The sequence below is a fragment of the Macrosteles quadrilineatus genome, unplaced genomic scaffold (assembly GCF_028750875.1).
Source record: "Macrosteles quadrilineatus isolate MER2022 unplaced genomic scaffold, UCM_ALF_1.0 Scaffold_1__1_contigs__length_201487025, whole genome shotgun sequence".
Taxonomy (NCBI): domain Eukaryota; kingdom Metazoa; phylum Arthropoda; class Insecta; order Hemiptera; family Cicadellidae; genus Macrosteles; species Macrosteles quadrilineatus.
The window spans coordinates 131,074,822-131,089,736 of NW_026542594.1; the positions used below are offsets into that span (position 1 = coordinate 131,074,822).

The following is a 14,915-nucleotide window of genomic DNA, read 5'->3' on the forward strand; positions in this document are numbered from 1 at the left end:
GGTTAGTTAGGTAAAGCTAACCTAACCTAACTAACCAAACGATATATCGAATAAAACAATCAAATGAAAATATCGAATCGAAAAAACAATATAATGAGTGTAGGACGTCAAGTAAAGTGCAGCCAAAAACAGTTCTTTTAGTTCGTCATTTACTTGTGGTTGTGGTATGTCCATTGTGGCAACATGCGTTGAAATTTCCAATTGTGGCCTCCTCTGCGAAGTGAAATGCGCCACAATGCATGCAAGTGCTTTAAGAGGACCTAGATTGTGAGAAACAATTAACACTCAACTCATTTTCCAGCGTTCTTCTAAAGATAGGTTGTAAAACAGTTTCTGGATTTCTTTCACAGCTAGGCCCTACATGACGTTCTCTTTTGCATTTCTTAAGTCTGATGAATTCCTGGACACTCTTCCACGTCTTGCAGGTCTTCCCCTACCCTGTCTAGTTACTTCACTCATTATAAAAACGGAAAAACAAAAAAATTAAACACAATTCATTTTGAAACATTATTTTACCAACATTGACTTTCAGAATAAATGTAAACATTGCAAATAAATAAGGAACAGCTGATAGAATGCAGACGTTTTTCAGTCCCCATGCATTTCTTATGGTGGATATTTTACGTTATATCTCGTTTTCTGGTAACTTTATGGGAATACTGCTATTTTTTACGAGTCCCTGGGGTCAAGACCTTTAATTTTAGACCCCTCCCACCTTTCTGCGACTTACCAGACGTCCACAATTTTCTGGTAAAAATTTGGTCATACAGAATTATATATATAGACTAGCTGACCCGGCGAACTTCGTATCGCCTAAGTTATAGGTTTCCCCTAAGACAGACCGATGGAAAGAAAGTACCGTTACGTTTAATTTTCAAGATGATCTCGTTCGCATCGCTCAATCACGTCCTGGTTGAAGTTCGTTCGCTACGCTCACTCACCTTTGGGTTGGAGCTCGTTCGCTGCGCTCACTTGCCTTTAGGTTGGAGCTCGTTCGCTACGCTAACTCGCCTCCAGGTTGAAGTTCGTTCGCTACGCTCACTCACCTTTTGGTTGCAAATTAGCTGTTGTCATAAATGTAAAAGAAATAATAGTGCTGCACCCTGTTGGTAATCCTTGTAACTTTAATGCTATTGAACATCATAGAACAGAACCAACTTGTTTAATTGAAACAGCTGTTAAGATTCATTAATTCCATTTCTCATAAGGTTAACATGGGAAACTCCAGAGCCACTGGGGCGGAGCCCTTTTAAGAATTTCGAAACGGGAAATAGTTTACGTCCGATTCGCATACCTACAGAATTTACACACCAAATTTCATTACGGTCGGTTAAGTCGTTCCGGAGGAGTTTGCAGACAAACACTGTGACACGAGAATTTTATATATTAGATATTCTATGAGTAATTATGTTGCATTTGGAATATAATAATATGATTCAGGATCTAATTTAATTTTTCGCCTTTAAAAATGTTTTTGTACGACAATGCTTTTTGAGTAATTTTCCACAATGTGAAATAACTAACTTTAAGTTTAGTTAGTTATAAATAATAAGGATCAATGCCCAGGAATAATGAACGACAAACTATTTGTTTTAATTGGCTCGATCACTATCAGTGTCTAAAATATTTCTTTGATTAGACATGTTTAAACAATAACATCCATGGTTGCACTAAATCAAAATCATACAAACAAACAATTAACACTGTATCAAAGTGATACACACAATTTTTTAATGGGGTATGTCGCACTGTGACATTGATACAACTAAAAAAATGTCCCCTGGACAAGGTCAATCTCAGCACTGGCTGGTTTGGGCTAGGAAGGAGGTACCCATTAGTGAGGGGATAGGGATCGGTGCGCACCCGAAAAAAGGGCCACCAAAAAGGTTGTTGCTTGAATCAAACTGAGAGAGACCACAGAGACCTTAATCAGATATTGTATTTGTTTCTTTAGATCTAGAATTACGAGATTGAATATTTGAGGGTTTTAAATTACTTACAAGGTTTTCCCTGAATTTTCTCATTGAGAAATTTGTCATGGGATAAATTTACATCTCCCATGTAAAATTCCATCAGTTCTAATAAGCTTTTGTGCAAAAGCCTCTTTCTCTTACGGCGGTGACTTGTGGAAGATTCATCAGCAGTAACACCTTCCGCCACAGCTGTAGGCTCCGTCTCTTCACCCATCAGAGGAGTACTAGACCTGGATGTATTTAAACAAATATTAGTTTTGCGATGGAAAATATAAAATATATTTGGACTGGTGTGATATGCCACACCAGCAAAGTTAATGAGTGTGCTGTGGACAGTTGTCTATGATACCAGATGGTGGCACTGCTATGGTAGCCAAGTGTGCAGCAGGTAGCTCTTGTAGGTGTTTTAATATTATAATGAGTTCAGTCACTTTCAATACAACATTTTGTGTTGTCGATTTATGAGAAAATGAGCCCCCACTCCTCAGGTTTGTTAACACATCCATGAGTAAGCCTACTAACCAGTTTTTGTGGGTTTGCTTATGGTCTGCTGTTACACTTTTTAGACGCATAAATTAGTTAAGCTCAACAATCATTGTAAATTGTTGATGGTTTAAATAGGTACAAGGAGAGTAGAATTTAAATTCACAATGTATGCTATCCCATAATCTGAAGTATTGAATTAAATATAACCTTCAATTTTTTCTGTTGATGTAATCATTCTTATTAACACTGCCAAAGGATTTGAATTATTACACTACAGGACATATAATATGTGTCCGTTAGCATGATAACTCAAGCAGAAATGGTCAGAGTATGATACAAATTTGGTACAAACCTGTAAACCTATGTTTATTTGAACGAGTTCGCGAACCAGCGTGGTCGAATCATGGGAACGGGGTTTTATGGGAGGATTTATGGGGTAAAATTTTGTTTTTATAATTTTTGACCAATTAGAATAGATTTTTTGCCAATTTTTCTCTAAACCATTTTGAACAGCTTAAACAAAATAATTTAGTACATTGGAGTGGTTTTGTAAGGTTATTGGTCACGGAGAAAGTTAAAAAAAGTTTTAAATTTTAAATTCCCATGGTAATCTTATGGAGAATAAGTAAACTGCTGTAGTTTGCTTGTTTATTTAAAGATATATTTTTATCAAACTTGGCAAATTTATTTATCTTATACGAAGCTTTTAATATTTTACTAAAAAACACTCTTTATTACACTCTCTGTACCAGCAAACCTAGGTACTCAGTAAACCTAATGTTATTGAAATATATTTAATTAAAAAACCAAATCAGGCAAATGGAAATTTACTTAGTCTGCAGGTTTGCAGTGGCGGGGATATTCACCCCTTAAGCGTCCGGAAATTCACTTAGTCTGCAGGTTTGCTGTAGCGGGGATATTCATCCCTTAAGTGGGACATCCCACAAGGAATTAAAAAAATATTCTTAAATACCAGCATAGGTTAAGTTTAGTATAATATTAAGGTCTTTGTTAGTAAAACTCATTGCCGCAAACCCAAACTTAAACGGAAGACCAAGTCGAAAATTACAGCTGTTCAAAGATTCATTAAATTTGCAATGCTATTATTACAATACGCTACCTCCTCAGGAGAGCGCTAGAAGTCAGAAGAAATCATTAACTATACTACTAGGTTGATATGCACATCAAATTAAAGATCTTTATTAGTAAAAAATTCAATTATTTTTAATACACACCTTATAAATTTGAGTTGTAGGACAAGTAAAAGGTCTTTTAAACTATAGTTCGGCCGCTTAGAAAGCGACCTCCTCTAGCATTGGTTAGCATAAGCGTGCAGGTCGATTTCTAAGCAGCCGAACAATAGTCCTAACTATTTGAAAAACGAAGAATTATAGATTGGTATTTGTACTACTATTTAAGCCTTTTAGAGTGCTGCGTAGCTATCATTATTGGTTAATTTGAAAACAGGAATCTTGGAAACCTCTGCAAGCGCTTCTCGCGGTGATGTTCAATCTGAGGTAGAGTGCAACCTTAAAGTTAGGCCAACATGTGACCTAAGCCCTCAGGGCTCGCACTGTTTCTGGCATTTAGATACTTATGACCTACACCGCATTCTGGTCAAGGTCGAGCTTCTTGGCGCGGAGAATACCTTGGATGTAATGTGACACACAAGTTCAATTGTCCTCACCCTCTGTCATCATCGGTATGACCGTGTCCACTGACAGCAGTCCTACGAACTGTTGAGCCTCCAGGTAGGGCGTTCCCAATGCTGGCAGTGGAAAAAAGTATGTTCCACGTCATCGGGAATGCCTGAGCAGTATATGCAATTGGGTGACATGGCTTTGCCCATTCTGAACAGGTACCACCCGAAAAAGCCGAGACCCGTCAGCAATTGGGTGAGGTAGAAGTTCACCTCTCCGCACCGCCGATTAATCCAAGGTTGGACTTGCTGTATCAGTCGCCTTCTCCGGCATCCCCGTGTCTCCTGTTCCCAGCTCTCCTGCCACCGCTGGTAGGTGTGAATACGTTCCTCTATTCGTGCCTGGTCCTCCCCACGGCGCTGATAAATTTCCTTCCTCTCCGCCCCCAAAAGTTTGACGGGGATGACTCCAGCAACCACCAGGACAGAAGGTTCGGACACTGTTCGGTAGGCATATGCTACCCTTAGTGCTGCCTGACGGTGCACTCGGGCTAGCCGCATCCTATATACCAACTTATTGAAAGCGTCTGCCCACACCACCGTACAAGAGTACAGACTGGACCGAAAAGCCTTCTACGGATGGACCGAGACCTTCCGACATTGGCCATCAACTGGCTAAGAGAAGAAACCACCCTAGCGGCCTTGTCTGCCGTACGGAAGATCTGATTCCGCCAGCTAAGCTTGCTATCCACTGTTGCGAAGAGCACATGTACTGTCGTACTGTTTTTTATTTTTATTTTCTCTCAGAAGTAGGAGGGGGTGTAATGGGTCAAAATTATAGAAGGGTTAAGATTTTATATTTATTATTTATTTATCAGTAGGCCTATTCCTTACCTCGTTGGTGATAGTGGTTAACCTATCTTGGTAAGGAAAATAGCTGTAGTAGGCCGTCAATGGCCTAGCCTAAGGTTAAAGTAGGGATAGACTAACTTTTGGCAAAATCACAAAAGACACTGTTTTGGAAGTATACAAGTCACGGACTAGCATTGTTGTGTACAAAACAGGCGATAAACTGTTTTTTTAATGGAACCCCTATACTGTACCTAATATAAACTTTTGGGAGGAATGGCGGTACTTTCCTGTTAAAGGGAACATTCATTAATATCGATGATTTTTTTCTTGATATATCAATGTTTTTGTTTTCCGATCCATTACAAATTGACAACTAACTGATCTTGTTTAGGCTAAAATAGTCTGTTATATGGATTAAGAAATGAAACTGTTCTAAGCTAACCTAACATAACCAACCAAACTTGCTGTACCATTTAAACAATTTCATTTGGGTTTGAATATAAAAGGCAAGTTATAAACACAGAATTTTTAAATGTTACAGCAAGTTTGGTTAGTTATGTTAGGTTATTTTTTTTAGAACAGTTTCATTTCATTAATGTTTGTTGATTCTGAACAAATAGTTTTCGTAGTTGTCAGCTGATATGTTTCAATTTGTTAATATCGAAGTATCGAGAAAAAAATCATCGATAATAATGAATGTTCCCTTTAACAGGAAAGTACCGGAATGGCCACAGTTGTTGTGCAGGCTAGGGTGATGAATCACGATCACGAATATAATATTTTTTTCCTTTTAGCGAATTTCCTATATAGGGAATACGCTATTACCGTAGTACTCATGGTAAGACCTGGATCGGGACCGATTTTTTTTTTTTTTTTTTTGAGGTCCCTAGAGGCCAAAAACACCATCCGTTCAAATTCATATATCTATATATATTTATACTAGCTGTAACCCGCGGGCTTTGCCCCGTTTAACTTCTTAATTTTCAAGATTATCTCGTTCGCATGGCTCAATCACGTCCTGGTTGAAGTTTGTTCGCTACGCTCACTCACCTTTAGGTTGGAGCTCGTTCGCTACGCTCACTCACCTTTGGGTTGGAGCTCGTTCGCTACGCTAACTCGCCTCCAGGTTGAAGTTCGTTCGCTACGCTCACTCACCTTTTGGTTGCAAATTAGCTGTTGTCATAAATGTAAAAGAAATAATAGTGCTGCACCCTGTTGGTAATCCTTGTAACTTTAATGCTATTGAACATCATAGAACAGAACCAACTTGTTTAATTGAAACAGCTGTTAAGATTCAATAATTCCATTTCTCATAAGGTTAACATGGGAAACTTCAGAGCCACTGGGGCGGAGCCCGAAAGGATTTTTGAAATAAGAATATGCCTATATGTTAATCGGGAATGTGGGCTATCATCATGCCAAATTTAAGCCCAATCCGACCAGTATTTTTCGAGTTTACTTTTTCCATACACACATACACACATACAGCAACCACCTCTTTTTTATAATAGTATAGATAGATATATATATATATATATATATATATATATTTATATATGTGTCCGTTAGCGCGATAACTCGAGCAAAAATGATCCGATTTTGATGAAATTTGGTACAAACGTGTAAACCTAAGTTTATTCGAACGAGTTCGCGAACCAGCATGATCGAACCATGGGAACGGGGGTTTATGGGGTTTTTTATGGGGTAAAAATGGGTTTTTCCCATTTTTGACCCAAAAAACATAAAATTTTGCAATTTCTTTTCAAACTATTTTGTAGAGCTTAAAAAAACAAATAATTTAGTATATTGAAACGTTATAATGCGCCTAATGGTTACGGAGAAAATTCCAAAAAATTGTAAATTTAAAATCCCATGTTATTCTTATGGAGAATAAGTAAACTGTTGTAGTTTGCTTGTTTATTAACATTTTTTGCCCAAATTTGGAAAATGTTTTTATTTCTTACTAACTATTACAATTTACATAAAAAACACTTTTACCCTCCCTGTTGCAGCAAACCTAAGTATGTGTTAAACTGATTCTATTTAAATAGGGAATAAATGTGATATTTTTAAGGAGACATTTTAGTGTAAATCCAATCAGGCAAATGGAAATTCGCTTAGTCTGCAGGTTTGCTGCGGCGGGGGTATTTTATTTTTGTCTTTATTCATTATACTTTCACATTACATGAGTCATAAGCTAAATTCAAAATTGCTTACTGCTAATTAAATACATAAATAACCCCCGTCGCAGCAAACCTGCATACTAAGCGAATTTCCATTTACCCGGCTTGATTTCTACTAAAATATTCCCTATAAATTTTCAGATTTATTTCCTATTTAAATAACATTAATTTTAGTGAGTAGTTAGGTTTGCTGCTACGGGGAGGATGTTGAGGTGTGTTTTTACTTTCTCCCCCTATACCATAGTATATGGAGAAAGTATTGTTTTCGTCAAAATTTTCAAGTTTGAGTTTTGAGTGGATATATTCGTTTTGGGTCCCCCTGGACCCAAAAAAGTGGTTTTCGAAGTGATGTCTGTGTATGTGTGTGTGTGTCTGTGTGTCTGGATGTGTACAGAGCTAGGGACTACACCTGTGGTCCGATTTCGATGAAATTTGGTATGTAGGTTCTAATCCATGGTATCTCCAGGCGTTTTTTTCATTTTTTTGAAATTTAGATTTTTAATGGGGATTTTCCCATAAAAACCCATAAAAAACCTGAAAAATCGGATTTTCTCGAAAATGGCCCGAACGATTTTGATAAAAATTTAGTATGTTGTAGCCCTTTAAATTCTGAACAAAATGGTACAAATCCCATTTCTGTAAAAATTACGGTTCAAAAGTTATGGTAAATTATGTTATTTTCCCATAAAAACCCAATAAAATAACAAAAAATAGGATTTTAGAAAAAAATCTGGTTTCATTTTAACATAGTATGTTATGGTCCTTAAAGTTTTGATATTTTTTCATTTTTAAAAAATTTTAATTTTTAATGGGAATTCCCATAAAACCCCATAAAATAACAGAAAAATCGGATTTTCCCAAAAACGGCCCGAACGATTTTGATAAAAAATTTGTATGTTATAGTCCTTTATATTCTGAACAAAATGGTACAAATCCCATTTCTGTAAAAAATATGGTTCAAAAGTTATGGTAAATTATGTTATTTTCCCATAAAAACCCAATAAAAAAACGAAAAATAGGATTTTAGAAAAAAATCCGGTTTTATTTAACATAGTATGTTATGGTCCTTAAAGTGTTGATATTTTTTTTTATATTTTAAAAAATTTTTATTTTTAATGGGGATTTTCCCATAAAACCCCATAAAATAACGGAAAAATAGGATTTTACTAAAAACGGCCCGAACGATTTTGATAAAAATTCAGTATGTTGTAGCCCTTTAAATTCTGAACAAAATGGTACAAATCCCATTTCTGTAAAAATTACGGTTCAAAAGTTATGGTAAATTATGTTATTTTCCCATAAAAACCCAATAAAATAACAAAAAATAGGATTTTAGAAAAAAATCCGGTTTCATTTTAACATAGTATGTTATGGTCCTTAAAGTTTTGATATTTTTTCATTTTTAAAAAATTTTAATTTTTAATGGGAATTCCCATAAAACCCCATAAAATAACAGAAAAATCGGATTTTCCCAAAAACGGCCCGAACGATTTTGATAAAAAATTTGTATGTTATAGTCCTTTATATTCTGAACAAAATGGTACAAATCCCATTTCTGTAAAAAATATGGTTCAAAAGTTATGGTAAATTATGTTATTTTCCCATAAAAACCCAATAAAAAAACGAAAAATAGGATTTTAGAAAAAAATCCGGTTTTATTTAACATAGTATGTTATGGTCCTTAAAGTGTTGATATTTTTTTTTATATTTTAAAAAATTTTTATTTTTAATGGGGATTTTCCCATAAAACCCCATAAAATAACGGAAAAATAGGATTTTACTAAAAACGGCCCGAACGATTTTGATAAAAATTCAGTATGTTGTAGCCCTTTAAATTCTGAACAAAATGGTACAAATCCCATTTCTGTAAAAATTACGGTTCAAAAGTTATGGTAAATTATGTTATTTTCCCATAAAAACCCAATAAAATAACAAAAAATAGGATTTTAGAAAAAAATCCGGTTTCATTTTAACATAGTATGTTATGGTCCTTAAAGTTTTGATATTTTTTCATTTAAAAAAAATTTTAATTTTTAATGGGAATTCCCATAAAACCCCATAAAATAACAGAAAAATCGGATTTTCCCAAAAACGGCCCGAACGATTTTGATAAAAAATTTGTATGTTATAGTCCTTTATATTCTGAACAAAATGGTACAAATCCCATTTCTGTAAAAATTATGGTTCAAAAGGTATTGAAAATTATGTTATTTCCCCATAAAAACCCCATAAAATAACGGAAAAATCAGATTTTCACAAAAATAGCCCGAACGATTTTGAAAAAAATTAGTATGTAGTCCTTTAAATTCTGAACAAAATCGTACAAATTACATTTCCGTATATTTACTTTCACTGCTTACACATGATAAAGGTTGTTGACAAACTTATGGGAGAAAGTATGTGTCAGAATGCTGATACCGTTTATTTCAATTAAAATATTGATAGCTTAGTATGAAATAAACCAAATTGCCAAATTTGATTAAAATATATCCATAAACAAGCAAACTAGAACAGTTTATCTGTTCTCCATAAGAATAACGTGGGAATTATAAATTTAAAATTTTTTTAATTTTCTCCGCAGTCAATGAACATTCAAAAACACTTCAATATACTAAATTATTTGTTTTTTTAAGCTCTTCAAAATGGTCTAGAGAGAAATTTAGAAACTCATTTTTACCCCATAAAACCCCCCATAAACCCCTGATCCCATGGTCTGATTATGCTGGTTCGCGAACTTGTTCGAATAAATCTAGGTTTACACGTTTGTACCAAATTTCATCAAAATCAGACCAATTTTGCTTGAGTTATCGCGCTAACGAACACATATATAAATATATCTATATATTTATATATGTGTTTGTTAGCGCGATAACTCAAGCAAAATTGGTCCGATTTTGATGAAATTTGGTATATATATATATATATAAATATGTATATATATATATATATATGAATTTGAACGGATGGTGTTTTTGGCCTCTGGGGACCTCAAAACGAAAAAGTAAATCGGTCCCGGGTCTAGGTCTTACCATGAGACCTACGGTAATAGCTTATTCCCTATATGGGAAATTCGTTAAAAGAGTACTAAAATTACTTTACTTTTACTTTTAACAAAACCATGACTTAAAGGATTACAGTATTTGGAATTCAAATTAAGTTAGGCCTAACTGTTTTTTACTAATACTAATGATTTCTGTTACTGAGTAGCAGGGAGTTCTTAAAAAAATATTCTTTTAAGAGCTGCTTGAATTTATTAAATTTTGTTTCTTTTCGTATGTGAGCTGGTATAGACGGAGAAATTTTAGCCCTATGTAAGATGTCTTTTTAGTGTAAAATTCGAGATTATGCCGAGGTAGGTTAATTTTTAATCTGGTGTTATGTACTAATTGTTCTGTTGAGATGGATGATAGTTGGATCTGTTTTGCATAAATTATTGTTTCATAAATATAAAGACTATAAACTGTTAATATTTGTAATTCACAAAAGATGCTCTTGACTGGCTCTTTCTTTTTAAGATTTTTCTTCACCATGATAACTTTTTTCTGCTTAATTAGTACTTTATCTAAATTAGTTTTTGTTGTTGCCCCGTATAGAACAATTCCATATGAAATATGTGAATGTATTAATGAGAAATAACAACTCTTAAGAGTGTCTAAACTGCATATTCTGAACATCTGTCGCAGAACATGGATACCGGAAAATACCTTTTTAACCACATAATTTACATGGCCCTCTCAAGATAGATGTTTATCGATAATTAGACCAAGAAATTTTGTTTGCTTTACAAGGAAGGGAGGTTTATTCTTTCTGATTTCATGCAAATGTTTGGTTCAAAATTTTGTCTACGTTGTTTAGTGGAAAATGATATAAAATTAGATTTTTCTGTGTTAATAAGCAGATTTTTTCGGTCAAGGAATTCTTTAGTGGATAACAAACTCTCCTGAGAAATCGTTTCGATCTGTTGTTTTGATCTTCCCGGAATTAGCACATTACAATCATCAGCAAACAGACACATAGACCTGCCGGTTCCAGGAATCCCTCCCGGCATACCTCTAATATAGCAGAGAAAAAGTAGAGGCCCCAGGATCGATCCCTGTTGCACAGGCACCCCATCTTTCAGCGTCTGATGCTGAGATCTACATTTTTCAACGTACTTTGTGTTTGCATGCTCGACAACATAATCCAATTCAACAAATTGTTTTCTATTTTCTAGATATGATGTAAACCATGCAAGCTCTTTTCCATGGATTCCCATTTCTTTTAGTGAAGTCAACAATATACTATGTGACACGCTGTCAAATGCCCTACTAAGATCCAAAAAGATTCCTACAACATTTTCTCCTCTGTCAACAGCATTTATTATAGATTCTATGAACTCAATACCAGCTGTTATTGTTGATTTGCCCTGCCGAAAGCCATGTTGTTCTTTATCAAATAGTTGATTATTTTCCAGATATTTATAGACCTGAATGTAAACAATGCGTTCAAAAATGTTTGAAAAAACAGGTAAGAGAGAGATAGGGCGGTAACAGGAGGGATCAGTTTTATTACCTTTTTTTAAAATGGGAATTACTTTAGCCAATTTTAATTTTGATGGAAAGATTCCTGAAATAATAGAAGAGTTTATGATATGTGTTAGTGGTTTCTGGATAATGTGTATTGATTGTTTAACTATGGTGATTGGAATTTCATCAAAACCTGCAGAGTACTTGTTTTCAAAGGAAAGGACCACTTTAGTGAGGTGTTCTTCCGTTATTGTGTCAAACTTAAATGACTTATCTGTAGGTAAAATATTTTTCTGGATATCTGTTTTTGTGTAAGTGAAGGAGAAATGTGTGGCAATATAAGATTTTCCACAGCTGATACAAAAAAATTGTTAAAGTTGTTACTGACAGCTACTGGATGATTAAGGAGTTTACCATTTTGCTCTATACATATCGGTATGTTGCTGGTAAAATCACTTTTTGAGTTAAGCTTTATTTCACTTTTAATTATGTTCCACGTTGCTTTAGTTTTATTAAAAGAGTGTTTTATTTTCTCATTATAAAATGTTTGTTTGGCTTGGTGTATTGACTCTTTTAGTTCCTTTTTCTTAACCATTATCTTTTGATATGTGTCAAAAATTTGTCTTATCCTACCTAGTTTATCCAGTTCATTTATCTCACTCCTTTTTTTAAATAACTCCTTTGAATTCCATTTACATTTACTACATCCACTATCTGTACTTAAAACTTTGGGAAAATTAACATAAAAAATGTAACTAAAAATAGAAAAAAATGCATCATACTTGTTATCTACAGATGACTGGTAAACATCATACCAAGTCTCATTGCCTAAATCACTGAGAAAGGTTTTTAAGTTATTCTCTGTAAATTTTCTGTGCCTTTTCTTTGTTTTCTTTTTATTCTTACTTTTTAAATCCACAATTTCAAGAAGTTGTGCATCGTGATCAGACACATGAGTAATGATTCCGGTTATTTACAATTAATTGCACATGATTAATATTAGTGATAATATTGTCTATTGCTTATCTAGTTTTCAGTGTAACCCTAGTAGGAAAATTTACTTTATATGACATATTATACATTCTCAAAATGCTCAAAAATCTATAATACAATGAGTTATGATTTAAAATATCTATGTTTACATCTCCAGCTAAAATGATGTTTTCATATTTCTTAGTCAATATATCTAGTTTAGTTTCTAGTTTGGATAAAAAAGGATCATTGTATTTATATTCTGGAGTCCTATATACACCCATCAGTACAAAAGACATGCTTTCAACTATTACTTCAACCAAACAGCACTCAAACTCCTTCTCTGATGTTATATTTTGTATTCCTTTTAGTGCAACCTCTTTAATTTGTGAGGATTAATACCCCTCCTCTAGTGGTTGTAGTTCTAGTCCAGGAAGATGCTATTTTGTAGTTTTTAATATTGAAAAATGATAAATCTGTTTCACGCATATTTATTTCTGTCAATATAATAACATCTGGTTTAATTTCATCAAGGTTTACTTCTAATATTCCAATACGGGTTGATAAATTTTGGACATTTTGGTGAAGAATTAAAAAGTTTTGAGTGCTGCTTGAATTGTAACAATTTAAATTACTACCGGTACTACATTCTTGCAAGTTTTCTCCAAAAAAGGATGCATACTATTGTTTAATACACTAGGGTTATCTATGGAAGCAGGAATTTTAGTTTCGGAGGTTGGTAGGGCATTACATTTGGAAGAAAGCAACTGCGGGGCATCACCAATCACTGCACTATTTACCCCAGAGAGAATTGACCCCCCATCACTAGACACATGCACAGGCGCTGCTCTTGACTGGGCTGGGCAGATCCCTCCTCTAGACAAGTCTGCGTAAATACGCCGCCACTCCCTGAATGATTCTGGTCTGTCATCAAATTGGATATATCAGCTTTTCTTTGAGGTGATTGGGTAGAAATTTGCTGTTGGTCTGGGATGGTTTTGCCCACTTCTGTTTGCAGATGATCAATAACAGTTGCACCTTTGGTGTTGAAGCTCTCCTGCTGTCGTGAATATGTTTTGGCAGCATCATCTGACCACTTGGAGGAAATAATTGTTTGCAGCTTCATTAAAAATTGAGAGTGGGAAAGACCATTCCATAGTTTTCTCTGCGCTTTTGGCTGATTGTAGGACACAATACTGATATTTGCATTTGTATATTTTTAGAATTGATAAATATTATTTGCAAAGTGTTCAATGTCCACTCGGTCTCGCACACACACCATTACAGAGCAGATGAGATGATTTAGGTTTTCCTTTTTAAAGTTTTTACTCAGCCGTTCAAATGCTTCATTATAATCTTCTACTGTAGGTTTCCCATTATAATCTTCCTTCGTTACCAGGCTGAAGATTGTTGCTCCATTTTGTACTGATTGAATGGTCAGTTTAGAGTCAATGTAATCAGACTTCTTAGGTCTTTCAATTTCAATTTCAATATTTGTCATGAGAGCCGAAGCCCCCTGACTACATACCCGGTACCTATCGTGAGACTTACCCGGGCCCCATGATGTAGGCCGAAGCTTACGCATCAACCTTTTGCACATCATGGGCGGATGACTTAAGGTCATCAGGCTCACCGGCTGCCGAAGCAGACCCTTCGGAAAGAGGGTTGCCCCTCAATCCTAACCAGGGTTTCCGGCTACTTGTTTAAGCGTCACTCCACCTGGGTTCCACTAGGTCGGGATATAGAGGACCATAGTAGAGCGCCCCGACGCATTTAGTGCAAGCAACACTCGGGACCTATCTAATCCCTGACAGGCAAACCCGCCATCAATAGCCAGAAGGAAGGGGATCGTCAGCAAGCTGACGGGAACCTCCCATTTACACCACTACCCGATCGAGGCCTTACCCAGTTGCTGGGAAACCAGAGATAACCAGAGCGATAGATCCCCGGATACCTCTGGCGGGCTCGGACCCAGCACCCGATCTACTTCGTTTGCCCGTCAGACCCAACATCACTGCCAGGTCATCGGGGTTTCCCAAAAGGAGGCAGGTATAGAAGTGGGACCCACCCGGATGAACCTATCCACCAAAGGTGGCGACATCCTTGACTCAATTGAGGTTCCGGGAAGAACCCCCCACACTCAAGATAACCATACCGTCCGTGATCAGAGACAGGGATTGGTTTGCATAAGTGCCTACAAACCGTTGCCCTCACACTGCGGAAAGTTACGTTTCCCTTGAGTGTCCCCATGAGCTAAGGGTACTTGCCCGTTTTCACCTCCAGGAAAGGCTACTTCCAAAGTCGA

The 14,915-nt window shown here is 35.6% G+C and overlaps 1 protein-coding gene across 1 annotated transcript in view; it reads right to left on the minus strand.

Moving 5' to 3' along the window:
- Positions 1–14,915, minus strand: part of LOC128985046 (la-related protein 7) — a 102,696-nt gene that overhangs the window by 71,594 nt on the left and 16,187 nt on the right. Inside the window, exon 2 of the mRNA XM_054404422.1 lies at positions 2,001–2,203. Within this exon, the coding sequence (XP_054260397.1) occupies positions 2,001–2,187 (187 nt within the window). The 5' untranslated portion in view covers positions 2,188–2,203. The remainder of the gene's footprint in view (positions 1–2,000; positions 2,204–14,915) is intronic.